The sequence below is a fragment of the Salmo salar genome, chromosome 04, assembly GCF_965601325.2.
Source record: "Salmo salar chromosome 04, fSalSal1, whole genome shotgun sequence".
NCBI lineage: Eukaryota > Metazoa > Chordata > Actinopteri > Salmoniformes > Salmonidae > Salmo > Salmo salar.
Window position 1 is genome coordinate 21,210,074 of NC_138294.1, and position 16,533 is coordinate 21,226,606.

At 48.6% G+C, this 16,533-nt stretch overlaps 1 protein-coding gene across 1 annotated transcript in view; it reads right to left on the minus strand.

The window, feature by feature from the left end:
• The window catches only part of LOC106602365 (lipopolysaccharide-responsive and beige-like anchor protein), a 333,282-nt gene that overhangs the window by 225,413 nt on the left and 91,336 nt on the right, over positions 1–16,533 (minus strand). The window contains 4 exon segments of the mRNA XM_082974174.1: positions 9,095–9,443; positions 9,682–9,823; positions 10,290–10,397; positions 11,324–11,454. Coding sequence (XP_082830300.1) covers positions 9,095–9,443; positions 9,682–9,823; positions 10,290–10,397; positions 11,324–11,454 — 730 coding nt within the window.

Here is a 16,533-nt window from a genome sequence, read left to right on the forward strand (position 1 = left end):
GAACTTAAACGTTAGCTTTTTTACATGGCACATATTGCACTTTTACTTTCTTCTCCAACACTTTGTTCTTGCATTATTTAAACCAAATTGAACATGTTTCATTATTTATTTGAGACTAAATTGATTTTATTGATGTTTTAAAATAAAAGTGTTCATTCAGTATTGTTGTAATTGTCATTACAAATATATCCTGGAGAGTCATCCCATTTGATTGTTCGATCTACAAATAGGTTTATCATAAAGCAGAATAGGATAGTTGTTACCAACCACTGCGAAGGGACTAGAGGTCGACCGATTATGATTTTTCAACGCCGGTGCCGATTATTGGAGGACCCCCCCCCAACATATAGACCGATTAATCGGTATCGGCATTTTTTGGTCCTCCAATAATCGGTACCGGTGTTGAAAAATCATAATCGGTCGACCTCTAGTCCCTTCGCAGTGGTTGGTAACAACTATCCTATTCTGCTTTATGATAAACCTATTTGTAAATCGAACAAGACTCTAGGACCCTAGCTTGCTAAGCAGTAACTTTATACACAGGCGCTCACTTTCTCAGTCACACTCTCAGCCTGTAAGCACATTCCTCCATTCAACTCTTAGGAATAGCACAGATTAATGAAATTGCTTGTGTTTACAAGGCGGCGAGCCCGGTTATTGGTTAAAACCTCTAAATTATTCAGGCCCTGCCAACCCGAAACCCAGAGAGCCCAGAGCTTTGCTTCTCCCAGCTCCTCTCCTGGTCGTGGGCTTAACAGTAACAGCCAAGCACCTGCTCTGACGGATGATTAATCGGCAGAGGCGTGGGGCTCAACGATAAGTGTAGCTAATAACCTAACTGAATAATTTAAAGGCCTGAGTTGCTGGGGAACAGATGGAGAACCTAACACCGAACCCCAACCCTGTACCGCTACACACACACACACACACACACACACACACACACACACACACACACACCTTCCCAAGGGCTTGACATAGCCTGGCTTCTCTTACTCATAACCGGTGCAGAGAACCAGACCTTGGTCTCTCCTGTCCCTCTCCCGCCGCTGTCGACACCTCTCTCCCTGGGTGCTTCACGTCAGCACCACCCCTGATACTAGTGACTACCATCCAATCTAGTCAGTATCTGACCAGCCGAGTTAACTGGATAGGGCTTTCCCTTCCGGTATGACTTAGAGTAGACATATCTGGCACTGCCCTTTCTGATGGCTATAGTACAGAGTATGTGAAATATTTAAAACATCCAACACATCACGCAATAGAAGCTACACATGTTCACGTATCGTGTCTTCAAACATGGTTCACACTGCAAAAGAACAACAGGCCATTAGTCAGATTCCACATGGGAATTGTTAAGTGGGATGAACTATATTTTTAATTCCCAAGTGGACATAGAGGTTAGCATCAGATTCCCACCACAGACAAGCTTAACAGGACACATTGAAGTACATATCCAGATGAATGCTAACTGCATGTCTCATACTGTTGCCCCCTCCAGAGAGGCGGCCCCCCTACCCCCCCATTCTCCTCTTTATCCTTATGGCTTATTCATGTAAGGGGATGGGGGTGGGGCCCCAGCGGCTGTCTGTCTGTCTGTCTGTGTCCCATGCAGTCTGGCTTTGATCTTCCCCACTCTCCCTCTCATTTCATGCGGCCCTGTGCATGTGAACATGCGAATCATGCCTCCTATGTTCTTTATGTCCCCCTAACAACAACCCCTTCCCAACCTCCAACGCTCTACCTGTGACTTTCAGTCACAGCGTCCGGTTGGGCCTGGCCTTGGTGACATCGGTGATTAATGACAGTAGTGTTTGGCCTGAGGACAGCAGAGGTGGTGAGAAAGAAGGGAGCGATGGAGCACTCTCCATGTCTCTCCCAGTGTGACAGGGGATCACACTAAAGGTTCCTATTCAAAGAAGCCCACTGTCATCTATCTGGTCTGACAAGTCTCTCTGTCATGGCAGTATGCTGTTTGTTGATCACAGTGTGTTCAAGTGCCAATGAGCAACTAGCTATGATATTTGCACTCAATAAATTTCACCTACAATCCCTTACCACAAACCATCACATTTTCAACATGGCCGATTTTTGCTTTACAAAGGCATCTGGCAAGTCCAACTTACAGAATTCAAAATGCCTTACTAACACAAATGTCAAACTAACACCCACATTTGCTGCTGTAACACGCCATGTAAATCACACTGCTATTCTGCCTCCCGTAGACGACTGTTTTCCAGGGCTCTGGTTAGCATCAGCAAATATTTGTGGACTTTCTGTCATAACAGGGGCATATCCCCGAGACGTATGTATGTATGGCAGAATCTAGCCGACCGGGCCTCCATCTCTCTGCCTAGTAAATAAATCAGAGTGCTACTTCACCTCTGACCCCGGCCATTTTTATCTGGGAGATCCTGCTTTTTCCACGCTCGTAAATGTAATACCCCGGGACCAGTTATTTGGATGGAGGAAGGCCGGTTGGTTCCCATGTTTTTGGCGTAGGTGTCAGCGTCAGTCTGTCTGTCTACACAGGGTGTCTGTCTGCACCGCTGTCACTGAGACATGCAGGACTTTATGATGAACTACTGCTCTGTGTTTGAGCATGAGGTACCTGAGCAGAGCTGGGCGATAGGGACAAGAATCCATATTGCGATAAACTTCCCTAATTGATGTGATAACTAAAACGATAGGTTCATAATATTCATGTACACCACAGTTAAAATATATATCATTTAAACCACTATTACTAGTCTGATGGTCGTAGTCATTAATTGTCACAATAACAAATCACTCATATTAGCAAACGTATTTCATCTCAAACTTCACATTTATCTAGAAAAGGCTACTTATCATCATGAATGATATCAGCAAAATGCCCGCGATAAGTGATCGGTGGTGTCAGAAAAAAATGGTTTATCGTCCCAGCTCCATACCAAAACCATTTGAGGGATCAGATTCATTTATATCATAGAGAAGTCTCTTTTTCATTATTGTCAGAATCATATTCATTTGTTGTCTTCAAAAGATGACTCAAATCTAAAATAAATACTTTCTGGGAATTATTTTAACCATTTCAAATACACCTACGTTCTTATGCAGTTTGGGTATGTTCTGATGGAATTTCCCTACCATCTGAGTGAAAATAAAAACTAAAAGTCTGCACTCTCACACAGACGGTAGAGATTATAGTAGACCTGAGACAGAGAGGAGCAGGGGAGAGCAGAGCCCAGACCTCAACACAGACGGTAGAGATTAGAGTAGACCTGAGACAGAGAGGAGCAGGGGAGAGCAGAGCCCAGACCTCAACACAGACGGTAGAGATTATAGTAGACCTGAGACAGAGAGGAGCAGGGGAGAGCAGAGCCCAGACCTCAACACAGACCTGAGACAGAGAGGAGCAGGGGAGAGCAGAGCCCAGACCTCAACACAGACCTGAGACAGAGAGGAGCAGGGGAGAGCAGAGCCCAGACGGTAGAGATTAGAGTAGACCTGAGACAGAGAGGAGCAGGGGAGAGCAGAGCCCAGACCTCAACACAGACGGTAGAGATTAGAGTAGACCTGAGACAGAGAGGAGCAGGGGAGAGCAGAGCCCAGACCTCAACACAGACGGTAGAGATTAGAGTAGACCTGAGACAGAGAGGAGCAGGGGAGAGCAGAGCCCAGACCTCAACACAGACCTGAGACAGAGAGGAGCAGGGGAGAGCAGAGCCCAGACCTCAACACAGACCTGAGACAGAGAGGAGCAGGGGAGAGCAGAGCCCAGACGGTAGAGATTAGAGTAGACCTGAGACAGAGAGGAGCAGGGGAGAGCAGAGCCTAGACCTCAACACAGACGGTAGAGATTAGAGTAGACCTGAGACAGAGAGGAGCAGGGGAGAGCAGAGCCCAGACCTCAACACAGACGGTAGAGATTAGAGTAGACCTGAGACAGAGAGGAGCAGGGGAGAGCAGAGCCCAGACCTCAACACAGACGGTAGAGATTAGAGTAGACCTGAGACAGAGAGGAGCAGGGGAGAGCAGAGCCCAGACCTCAACACAGACGGTAGAGATTAGAGTAGACCTGAGAGAGAGAGGAGCAGGGGAGAGCAGAGCCCAGACCTCAACACAGACGGTAGAGATTAGAGTAGACCTGAGACAGAGAGGAGCAGGGGAGAGCAGAGCCCAGACCTCAACACAGACGGTAGAGATTAGAGTAGACCTGAGACAGAGAGGAGCAGGGGAGAGCAGAGCCCAGACCTCAACACAGACGGTAGAGATTAGAGTAGACCTGAGACAGAGAGGAGCAGGGGAGAGCAGAGCCCAGACCTCAACACAGACGGTAGAGATTAGAGTAGACCTGAGAGAGAGAGGAGCAGGGGAGAGCAGAGCCCAGACCTCAACACAGACGGTAGAGATTAGAGTAGACCTGAGACAGAGAGGAGCAGGGGAGAGCAGAGCCCAGACCTCAACACAGACGGTAGAGATTAGAGTAGACCTGAGACAGAGAGGAGCAGGGGAGAGCAGAGCCCAGACCTCAACACAGACGGTAGAGATTAGAGTAGACCTGAGAGAGAGAGGAGCAGGGGAGAGCAGAGCCCAGACCTCAACACAGACGGTAGAGATTAGAGTAGACCTGAGACAGAGAGGAGCAGGGGAGAGCAGAGCCCAGACCTCAACACAGACGGTAGAGATTAGAGTAGACCTGAGAGAGAGAGGAGCAGGGGAGAGCAGAGCCCAGACCTTAACACAGACCTGAGACAGAGAGGAGCAGGGGAGAGCAGAGCCCAGACCTCAACACAGACCTGAGACAGAGAGGAGCAGGGGAGAGCAGAGCCCAGACCTCAACACAGACCTGAGACAGAGAGGAGCAGGGGAGAGCAGAGCCCAGACCTCAACACAGACCTGAGACAGAGAGGAGCAGGGGAGAGCAGAGCCCAGACGGTAGAGATTAGAGTAGACCTGAGACAGAGAGGAGCAGGGGAGAGCAGAGCCCAGACCTCAACACAGACGGTAGAGATTAGAGTAGACCTGAGACAGAGAGGAGCAGGGGAGAGCAGAGCCCAGACCTCAACACAGACGGTAGAGATTAGAGTAGACCTGAGACAGAGAGGAGCAGGGGAGAGCAGAGCCCAGACCTCAACACAGACCTGAGACAGAGAGGAGCAGGGGAGAGCAGAGCCCAGACCTCAACACAGACCTGAGACAGAGAGGAGCAGGGGAGAGCAGAGCCCAGACGGTAGAGATTAGAGTAGACCTGAGACAGAGAGGAGCAGGGGAGAGCAGAGCCTAGACCTCAACACAGACGGTAGAGATTAGAGTAGACCTGAGACAGAGAGGAGCAGGGGAGAGCAGAGCCCAGACCTCAACACAGACGGTAGAGATTAGAGTAGACCTGAGACAGAGAGGAGCAGGGGAGAGCAGAGCCCAGACCTCAACACAGACGGTAGAGATTAGAGTAGACCTGAGACAGAGAGGAGCAGGGGAGAGCAGAGCCCAGACCTCAACACAGACGGTAGAGATTAGAGTAGACCTGAGAGAGAGAGGAGCAGGGGAGAGCAGAGCCCAGACCTCAACACAGACGGTAGAGATTAGAGTAGACCTGAGACAGAGAGGAGCAGGGGAGAGCAGAGCCCAGACCTCAACACAGACGGTAGAGATTAGAGTAGACCTGAGACAGAGAGGAGCAGGGGAGAGCAGAGCCCAGACCTCAACACAGACGGTAGAGATTAGAGTAGACCTGAGACAGAGAGGAGCAGGGGAGAGCAGAGCCCAGACCTCAACACAGACGGTAGAGATTAGAGTAGACCTGAGAGAGAGAGGAGCAGGGGAGAGCAGAGCTCAGACCTCAACACAGACGGTAGAGATTAGAGTAGACCTGAGACAGAGAGGAGCAGGGGAGAGCAGAGCCCAGACCTCAACACAGACGGTAGAGATTAGAGTAGACCTGAGACAGAGAGGAGCAGGGGAGAGCAGAGCCCAGACCTCAACACAGACGGTAGAGATTAGAGTAGACCTGAGAGAGAGAGGAGCAGGGGAGAGCAGAGCCCAGACCTCAACACAGACGGTAGAGATTAGAGTAGACCTGAGACAGAGAGGAGCAGGGGAGAGCAGAGCCCAGACCTCAACACAGACGGTAGAGATTAGAGTAGACCTGAGAGAGAGAGGAGCAGGGGAGAGCAGAGCCCAGACCTCAACACAGACGGTAGAGATTAGAGTAGACCTGAGACAGAGAGGAGCAGGGGAGAGCAGAGCCCAGACCTCAACACAGACGGTAGAGATTAGAGTAGACCTGAGACAGAGAGGAGCAGGGGAGAGCAGAGCCCAGACCTCAACACAGACGGTAGAGATTAGAGTAGACCTGAGACAGAGAGGAGTAGGGGAGAGCAGAGCCCAGACCTCAACACAGACCTGAGACAGAGAGGAGCAGGGGAGAGCAGAGCCCAGACGGTAGAGATTAGAGTAGACCTGAGACAGAGAGGAGCAGGGGAGAGCAGAGCCCAGACGGTAGAGATTAGAGTAGACCTGAGACAGAGAGGAGCAGGGGAGAGCAGAGCCCAGACGGTAGAGATTAGAGTAGACCTGAGACAGAGAGGAGCAGGGGAGAGCAGAGCCCAGACCTCAACATAGACGGTAGAGATTAGAGTAGACCTGAGACAGAGAGGAGCAGGGGAGAGCAGAGCCCAGACGGTAGAGATTAGAGTAGACCTGAGACAGAGAGGAGCAGGGGAGAGCAGAGCCCAGACGGTAGAGATTAGAGTAGACCTGAGACAGAGAGGAGCAGGGGAGAGCAGAGCCCAGACCTCAACACAGACGGTAGAGATTAGAGTAGACCTGAGACAGAGAGGAGCAGGGGAGAGCAGAGCCCAGACGGTAGAGATTAGAGTAGACCTGAGACAGAGAGGAGCAGGGGAGAGCAGAGCCCAGACGGTAGAGATTAGAGTAGACCTGAGACAGAGAGGAGCAGGGGAGAGCAGAGCCCAGACCTCAACATAGACGGTAGAGATTAGAGTAGACCTGAGACAGAGAGGAGCAGGGGAGAGCAGAGCCCAGACGGTAGAGATTAGAGTAGACCTGAGACAGAGAGGAGCAGGGGAGAGCAGAGCCCAGACGGTAGAGATTAGAGTAGACCTGAGACAGAGAGGAGCAGGGGAGAGCAGAGCCCAGACCTCAACACAGACGGTAGAGATTAGAGTAGACCTGAGACAGAGAGGAGCAGGGGAGAGCAGAGCCCAGACCTCAACACAGACGGTAGAGATTAGAGTAGACCTGAGACAGAGAGGAGCAGGGGAGAGCAGAGCCCAGACCTCAACACAGACGGTAGAGATTAGAGTAGACCTGAGACAGAGAGGAGCAGGGGAGAGCAGAGCCCAGACCTCAACACAGACGGTAGAGATTATAGTAGACCTGAGACAGAGAGGAGCAGGGGAGAGCAGAGCCCAGACCTCAACACAGAGCACAGCCACGCAGTAGAGAGCAGGAACCATCAAGATAACCAGGCATCTCCGAGCCAGAGCTTTCAGGGGTCTGTGAGGGTAGGCGGATCCTGGTGGGAGATAAAGGTAGAAGGCCAGAGAAAGTGTGTGCTGACCTGGGAACCCCAGCCGCCGGGCCTTCATCTCTGGGTTAGAGGGGCCGGGAGCTGCCTGGGCTGGGGCCAGCTGGGGGTCTGACTGGGGCTCCCCGTGGCGAGGTAGAGCTGTTACTCTATGCTCTCCAGCTCTCCTCCTCTCCAACGCTAACGGCCCCAGGAGCCGCTCTAATCCCACCAGATATGAGGAGTGCCCAGAGTCCTGACAAAGCATTCCACAGATAAAGAGTCTGAGGATCACAGGGATGCCTCTGAATTCCAACCGATTGGAAGAGGAGGAGTGTGTGTGTGTGTGTGTGTGTGTGTGTGTGTGTGTGTGTGTGTGGGGGGGGGGGGGTGATGGAGAAACGCTTTCTTTCTTCCTTGGCATGAGAACCTTGACTAGGTGTCTCTTTTCCTGTGGAGAGGGGGGGGGGATCTTGTTCGCTTTTTCTCTCTCCCTCTCGCTTTTTCTCTCTCCCCCTCGCTTTTTCTCTCTCCCCCTCGCTTTTTCTCTCTCCCCCTCGCTTTTTCTCTCTCCCCCTCGCTTTTTCTCTCTCCCCCTCGCTTTTTCTCTCTCCCCCTCGCTTTTTCTCTCTCCCCCTCGCTTTTTCTCTCTCCCTCTCGCTTTTTCTCTCTCCCCCTCGCTTTTTCTCTCTCCCCCTCGCTTTTTCTCTCTCCCCCTCGCTTTTTCTCTCTCCCCCTCGCTTTTTCTCTCTCCCCCTCGCTTTTTCTCTCTCCCCCTCGCTTTTTCTCTCTCCCCCTCGCTTTTTCTCTCTCCCCACTTCCTTTGTGTCTGGTGTGCCACAGGGACAATTCCCCCAAATACAAACCAGACCTCGTCCTCAGTCCGTCCGTCAGCTCTCTCTCACTTAGAGATGTCTGAATAGTCTGTATAGGTACAGTACACCCACCCACACACAGCACCGCCTTGCGTTCCCGCTAAGTCTCTGACCGCTCGCCCCCTCACTCCATAGGGGATCCATCTAGCCAGCTTCTCTTTCCCTTATTATAGTACCAGAGAGACAGACAGAGAGAAAGAAAGACCGGGAGAGAGAGACGAAAAAGAGAAGCTATTAAATATCAGTGACAAGGTGAAAAGAAACAGCTTCCTGCTGGCTGCCACAGAGTCGTCTTTTAGATCACTCTCTCTCTCTCTCTCTCTCTTTCCCCTCTTACTCTCTCTCTCTTCCTCTCTGCTTCTGGCAGATGCCTCGATTGTTTTGATGTGTTTTCCTGAAGACAGGTACTTTGTAGTCCTGTTTATTTGTGTTGAGAAGCCACGTCGACAGGCAAACCAGGGAGCTACAGGGATGGGGGGGATACAAGAGTTTAAAAGGGGGTCTGTGACGGTAGTGGGTTTCTGATGTGATGCTTCCTCGCCTTCACTTAGTACATGTTCATGTTGGACCGTTTCAAGGTAGGGAGGGGTTAAGAGTTGAGGCTGTGAACCAGGTCAAGAGGTATTTAAAAAGTTAGCAGACTCCGACACAGAGATCAGCCTTTGAGAGACCGACCCTTGATTCTTAAACTCTGTGGCCCACGCACCTGTCAAAGGATCTGAACTGGTTGGGGTTGTTTCCCATAGCAGCTCCCAGGAAGGCCGGCGGAAGAAGGCTGGGGTCCACCATGATGTCATCAGCAGGCGCCGAGACCAAGCTGCGCAGGATGTCCTTCACGTTCTTCCCGCCCCTGGCGTCCGCCGTGGTGTTGTCTCTGTGACCCCTGACCTCTGAGGAGAGGGTGGACAGGGCCTCGGACACGGCGTCGGGCCCCTGGGCGGTGGAGTCTGCCTCGCTGGGGGCCACGGAGCTATGGTCATCCCCGATGCCAGAGTCTCGGCGACGGAGGGACACACTGCTCTCCAGCTCGGGACCGCCAGAGACGGCATTACTGTCTGATGGGCGGAAACATTAAAGGAGGTTTATAAACATTGAGAAAAACCTGAACCTTCTACGTGCTTCAAAAATGTAAAACTACTATAAAGACTATCAACACACCAGTACATTTCAAGGCACAATCAAGACAATTGGAAATTCCATATATAACTAATGTATAAGACAGAGATTGACATCTTGAGGGATGGACACTTGCTAGATGCAGCTCCTGCGTAGCCATATGGGGGAGGTGTGTACCTGCGCTCCTGGCAGACTGGCTGCGCTGGGGGGGTTTCTTGTCGTTTTGGGGCTCCAGGATGTCTCGGTACTTGGACACCATGAGAACAGAGATGAAGTAAACCACGGCCAGGGCCAAGAACTGAGCCTGCTTACTGTCCTCCTTTACCAAAACACACACGCAACACAGCTATAATACAGTACACCGCCAGTCTGTAATATGTTTGAATACGTACAGATGTAGGATCTTAATTTGATCACCCTGTTGCAGAAGAACTTTCCTGCAATGCAGGATTTCTTTTTTACTTGTGGTGTATTTGAGGTTTTAATAAGGCTTCTGAAATGTGTAATTTCCACTTTGAAATTTCAGACTTGATTTTATCAACACCTACAAAAATGTAATAATAATAATAATAATACACATTTCCTGTTGCTGCAGGAACAGTTTCCTGCTGTAGCAAACTGGCTCAAATTAAGATCCTACATCTTCACAGTATTTAAAAAAAGAAAATGATGGGGTCTTCCAAAAAGACAGCAATAACAAGTTCTTGCAATGCATAGGTACTGTTATTTATTTGAAAAATTGACTCATTTCAACTTCAGTCTTTATCAAAGCTTTGTAAACTCACGATATCTCTGAAGACCACGGCTCTGAGGCGGTTGATGTCCATTTCCTGTAGCAGACGGTCCATGTCTCTGATGGGAGACATCCCTCCTGTCACAACATCAACAGGGCTCTGCAGGTGTAGAACACACATACACATGCACACACAGACACGCAGGCAAGCACACATACAGAGACAGACATAATAATGTAAGCCCACATTGCTGGTTAATGCTGAAAACACCATTATCGGTTTTTATACTCTACCCACTGTCCAAAACTAGACTTCTCTGTAAGTCTAAGACATGACAAATGCTAACTGATTGTCATGGAATGTGTACGTGTTAGCAGAGGTCAACCACAACGGCCCATTCCACCATCAGTAGCCCGAGTGTTGAAAATCAACCCATGGGAAGTGTATAGTTGGCCAGTCCACATACAGTACAGTATCTGCCCCATTCTGCAGGAGGTTGTGTATCCCCTTGAGACTCAGACCCTTAACATAATGGATTTACCATAGAGCCACTCACTGCATTATGAATGAGGTTTTACACACTGGTTTCAGGAAGAAAAACAGGGATTTTTTTTTTTTTTTTTTTTTTTACTGGAAGTCACTATATCAAATCAAAAGGCCAACAATGACAAAGGGCCTTGTCTAGTGTAACATAACAGCGGGCAAAGTAATGCAATAAGATATCAGCTAATGCAATAATAACACTCTGCTATTACATCGGGAGGACCACAAAGGGATGGGTTCCTGCAGGGGAATTATTAGGATGCAACACAAGACAAAGGATAACTTAGAGGGATGCTTACAATTCACTAAGTGCAGTGATCCTATTCAACTAATATACAGGAGGAGAAATGTCATCAATTATGGCATTTCTCCATGTCTGCTAGGGAGATTGGGAAATGTAAAAACATTTTTTTTGGGAGGGGGTATTGCTAGAAAGTCAAGATTCCCAAAATGACAGAAAGAGGGAGAGAGAAGAGAGTGAGGGAAGAAGTGGGGGATTGAAGAGAGAGTCTGACTCAGTGAGGAGGGATGATACTACTTGCCTGCGCGGGCATGGACTTGGGGGCTCCCATGAGGCTGTGCACGGCTTGCTGGCCGCGGGCGCTGTCCTGGCTGGGCTTGAAGTGAGAGTGCTGCTGACACTCCAGACAGTTCCTCACAGCCATGGCACACACTGCAGAGAGAGATAAGATATTGGAGAGAATGAGAGAGAGAATGAGAGTGTTGCGGTGGATGTATAAGTCAAAGAAAATAGGCTGCGTACACATATTTTGAAGATGTTATCGCAGGTGCAGCAAAATGCTTATGTTTCTAGCTCCAACAGTGCAGTAATACCTAACAATACAAAACAATACACACAAATCCAAAAGGAAAGAAATGAAGGAATATCAGAATGAGCCATGTCTGAGTCCGGAATATAAATATATATGCATATGATAGTGTGTATAGACATTATGGACAGTATATGAATAGAAAAGTTCTGTACAACAGTAATTATATAGGATGAGCCTTGACTAGAATATAGTATATACATATGAAGTGGGTAAAACAGTATGTAAACATTATTAAAGTTACCAGTGTTCATTGACTATTTATGTTATTTATTTTATTTCACCTTTATTTAACCAGGTAGGCAAGTTGAGAACAAGTTCTCATTTACAATTAAGACCTGGCCAAGATAAAGCAAGCAGTTTGACACATACAACAACACAGTTACACATGGAGTAAAACAAACATACAGTCAATAATATAGTAGAAAAATAAGTCTATATACAAGAAGAGGAAGCGGTAGTTGTTTGGGCTAAATTATAGATGGGCTACGTACAGGTGCAGTAATCTGTGAGCTGCTCTGACAGCTGGTGCTTAAAGCTAGTGAGGGAGATAAGTGTTTCCAGTTTCAGAGATTTTTGAAGTTCGTTCCAGTCATTGGCAGCAGAGAACTGGAAGGAGAGGCGGCCGAAGGAGGAATTGGCTTTGGGGGTGACCAGAAAGATATACCTGCTGGAGCGCATGATACAGGTGGGTGCTGCTATGGTGACCAGCGAGCTGAGATAAGGGGGAACTTTACCTAGCAGGGTCTTGTAGATGACCTGGAGCCAGTGGGTTTGGCGACAAGTATGAAGCGAGGGCCAGCCAACGAGAGCATACAGGTCGCAGTGGTGGGTAGTATATGGGGCTTTGGTGACAAAACGGATGGCACTGTGATAGACTGAATCCAATTTATTGAGTAGGTTATTGGAGGCTATTTTGTAAATGACATCGCCGAAGTCGAGGATCGGTAGGATGGTCAGTTTTACGAGGGTATGTTTGGCAGCATGAGTGAAAGATGCTTTGACGCGAAATAGGAAGCCAATTCTAGATTTAACTTTGGATTGGAGATGTTTGCTGTGAGTCTGGAAGGAGAGTTTACAGTCTAACTAGACACCTAGGTATTTGTAGCTGTCCACATATTCTAAGTCAGAACCGTCCAGAGTAGTGATGCTGGACGGACGGGCAGGTGCAGGCAGCGATTGGTTGAAGAGCATGCATTTAGTTTTACTTGTATTTAAGAGCAGTTGGAGGCCACGGAAGGAGTGTTGTATGGCATTGAAGCTCGTCTGGAGGGTAGTTAACACAGTGTCCAAACATGCGCCAGAAGTATACAGAATGTTGTCGTCTGCGTAGAGGTGGATCAGAGACTCACCAGCAGCAAGAGCGACATCATTGATGTATACAGAGAAAAGAGTCAGCCCAAGAATTGAACCCTGTGGCACCCCCATAGAGACTGCCAGAGGCCCGGACAACAGGCCCTCCGATTTGACACACTGAACTCTATCAGAGAAGTAGTTGGTGAACCAGGCGAGGCAAACATTTGATAAACCAAGACTATTGAGTCTACCGATGAGGATGTGGTGATTGACAGAGTCGACCGCCTTGGCCAGGTCAATGAATACGGCAGCACAGTATTGTTTCTTATCGATGGCGGTTAAGATATCGTTTAGGACCTTGAGCGTGGGTGAGGTGCACCCATGACCAGCTCTGAAACCAGATTGCATAGCGGAGAAGGTACGGTGGGATTCGAAATGGTCGGTAATCTGTTTGTTGACTTGGCTTTCGAAGACTTTAGAAAGGCAGGGTAGGATAGATATAGGTCTGTAGCAGTTTGGTTCTAGAGTGTCACCCCCTTTGAAGAGGGGGATGACCGCAGCTGTTTTCCAATCTTTGGGAATCTCAGATGACATGAGACGTTGAACAGGCTAGTAATAGGGGTTGCAACAATTTCGGCAGATAATTTTAGAAAGAAAGGGTCCAGATTGTTTGGCCCGGCTGATTTGTAGGGGTCCAGATTTTGCAGCCCTTTCAGAACATCAGCTGACTGGATTTGGGAGAAGGAGAAATGGGGAAGGGTTGGGCGAGTTGCTGTGGGGGGGTGCAGTGCTGTTGACCGGAGTAGGGGTAGCCAGGTGGAAAGCATGGCCAGCCATAGAAAAATGCTTATTGAAATTCTCAATTATCGTGGATTTATCGTGACAGAGTTTCCTATCCTCAGTGCAGTGGGCAGCTGGGAGGAGGTGCTCTTATTCTCCAAGGACTTTACAGTGTCCCAGAACTTTTTTGAGTTTGTGTTATGTACATAGGGCAGCAGTGTCTAAGGTGCAGGGATGAGTAGGGTACTGGACGGTGGTCAGCTAGTGGTGACTATTTAACAGTCTGATGGCTAGTAATAGGGGTTGGAGATAGAAGCTGTTTTTCAGTCTCTCGATCCCAGCTTTGATGAACCTGTACAGTAACCGCCTTCTAGATGTTAGCAGGGTGAACAGACCGTTGCTGAGGTCCTTGATAATCTTCTTGTCCTTGCTTTCACACTGGGTGCTGAAGATGTCCTGGAGGAAGGCACACTGCCCCTGGTGAAGAATTAGGCTGGAGAGCACTGTGGCTGTGGACAATGCAGTTGCCGTACCAGGCGGTGATAAAGCCTGACAGGATGCTCTTAATGGTGCATCTATAGAAGATTATGAGGGTCTTAGGGGCCAAGCAGAATTTCTTCAGCCTCCGAGGTCTTTACCACACTGTCTGTGTGGATGGACCATTTCAGATTGTCAGTGATGTGTACACTGAGGAACTTTCACCCTTTCCTCTACGGTCCCATCAATGTGGATGACTGTCTGCAGAAGTCCATGATCAGCACCTTCATTTTGTTGACGTTGAGGGAGACGTTATTTTCCTGGCACCACTCCTCCAGGGCCCTCACCTCCTCCCTGTAGGTTGACTCGTCGTTGTTGGTAATCAGGCATACCACTGTTGTGTCGTCTGCAAACCTGATGACTGAGTTGGAGACATGCGCGGCCACGCAGTCATGGGTGAACAGGGAGTACAGGAGGGGTCTGAGCACGCACCCTTGTGGGGCCCCTGTGTTGAGGATCAGCGTAGTGGAGGTGTTGTTGCCTACCTTCACCACCTGGGGGCGGCCCTTCAGGTAGTCCAGGGGTGAAGTAGTGAGAGAACGAGCAACCAAAAAAGCAAGACAGGAGGAGACAGAGAGAAGCAGAGAAAAGAGAGAATTGGGGAGAGACAGAAAGTGAGAAGTGAGGAACGGTTGAGAAAGAGAAAGAATTGAACTCTTGGAACAAGGTCCAGTCCACCTGGACAACAGCGTTCACCTCTTCTCTCCCTGCTCCCCTAGCCCCAACACTAGTTCTCACTGTATCCAAGGTAACACTAGATCTCCCTGTATCCAAGGTCACACTAGTTCTCCCTGTATCCAAGGTCACACTAGATCTCCCTGTATCCAAGGTCACACTAGATCTCCCTGTATCCAAGGTCACTCTAGTTCTCCCTGTATCCAAGGTCACACTAGTTCTCCCTGTATCCAAGGTCACACTAGTTCTCCCTGTATCCAAGGTCACACTAGTTCTCCCTGTATCCAAGGTCACACTAGTTCTCCCTGTATCCAAGGTCACACTAGTTCTCCCTGTATCCAAGGTCACACTAGTTCTCACTGTATCCAAGGTAACACTAGTTCTCCCTGTATCCAAGGTCACACTAGTTCTCACTGTATCCAAACTCTGCATGGGGTTCATTCAATATTGGATGACAATGGTGCCTCACTGCATGTGGGTCGTGCCTGGGTAACAAACTACCTCACAGAACATGAGGTACAATATCCACTGTTTGATAACTTGGCCTTCCCTGTGGCTCAGTTGGTAGAGCATGGTGTTTGCAACGCCAGGGTGGTGGGTTCGATTCCCACGGAGGGCCAGTACAAAAAAATATATAATAATAATAATAAAAATGCATGAAATGAAATGTATGCATTCACTACTGTAAGTCGCTCTGGATAAGAGCGTCTGCTAAATGACTAAAATGTAAAATGTAATAACTTCAGGTAGGTTTCTGGCTCCTGGCCCGGCAAGGGGGCATTTTTTTATTTCTAATATTTTATTTGACCTTTATTTAACTAGGCAAGTCAGTTAAGAACAAATTCTTATTAATATGATATATTGTGGTGCTATATTCCGAGCACCGCTTTCTATTTAGCTTTCGATCCTTCTTTTAGCCCCTCCCTCATTTCTGTATTTGACAACTGACAAATGTAAACTCTGAACCGTCTAGATTAGAGGTGGAAGTATTTCATCTGGAATGGTCTGGAGTTTTACATTAAGGCCTTCAGGAGAGGCAGTGTGTTTGTTTGTGTGCCTGTGTGTGTGTGTGTGTGTCTAAGTTCCCCCTTGAAACCTTGTTACAGTCTACCCAAATCAGATTACTGCACCAGCAACAGGGAAAGAATACCTCATCAAAAATTAATCTCATAACGGCAGCTCTCTAAAAGCAGGCATGTGCTACGACAGCATCACTCTCTCCACCGAGCTCCCCACCAATGAGAATGGCCATTGGGATAAACCCAGAAAAAAAACGCGACTGGCTATCAGCTGAACAAGGTGGCGTACAGGGCGACCATTTTGTTTACGAGCTAGTTTGTAAGGAGTATTTAAAAGCAAAAATGGATACCGGAGCACGGCCCATTACCCAAATGGAGCAGATGGTTTAAATCACCATGCATAGTCTTACTGTACTAGGGAGCTTAGGAGTTGGATGAGGGGTGAGTTGGAGGTTGGATAAGGTGGTTGGTGTAATGCCGTGCCTGAATAAAATGAATAATGTAAAGCATTTGAAGTATATTTTATTCAGCTAGCAGAGCAGGGGTCTAGCCGTGTCTCGGAGCTGTCACGGGGTTACTTTAATAGACTGGAACATGAGGCAGAGAAAGAGAAAG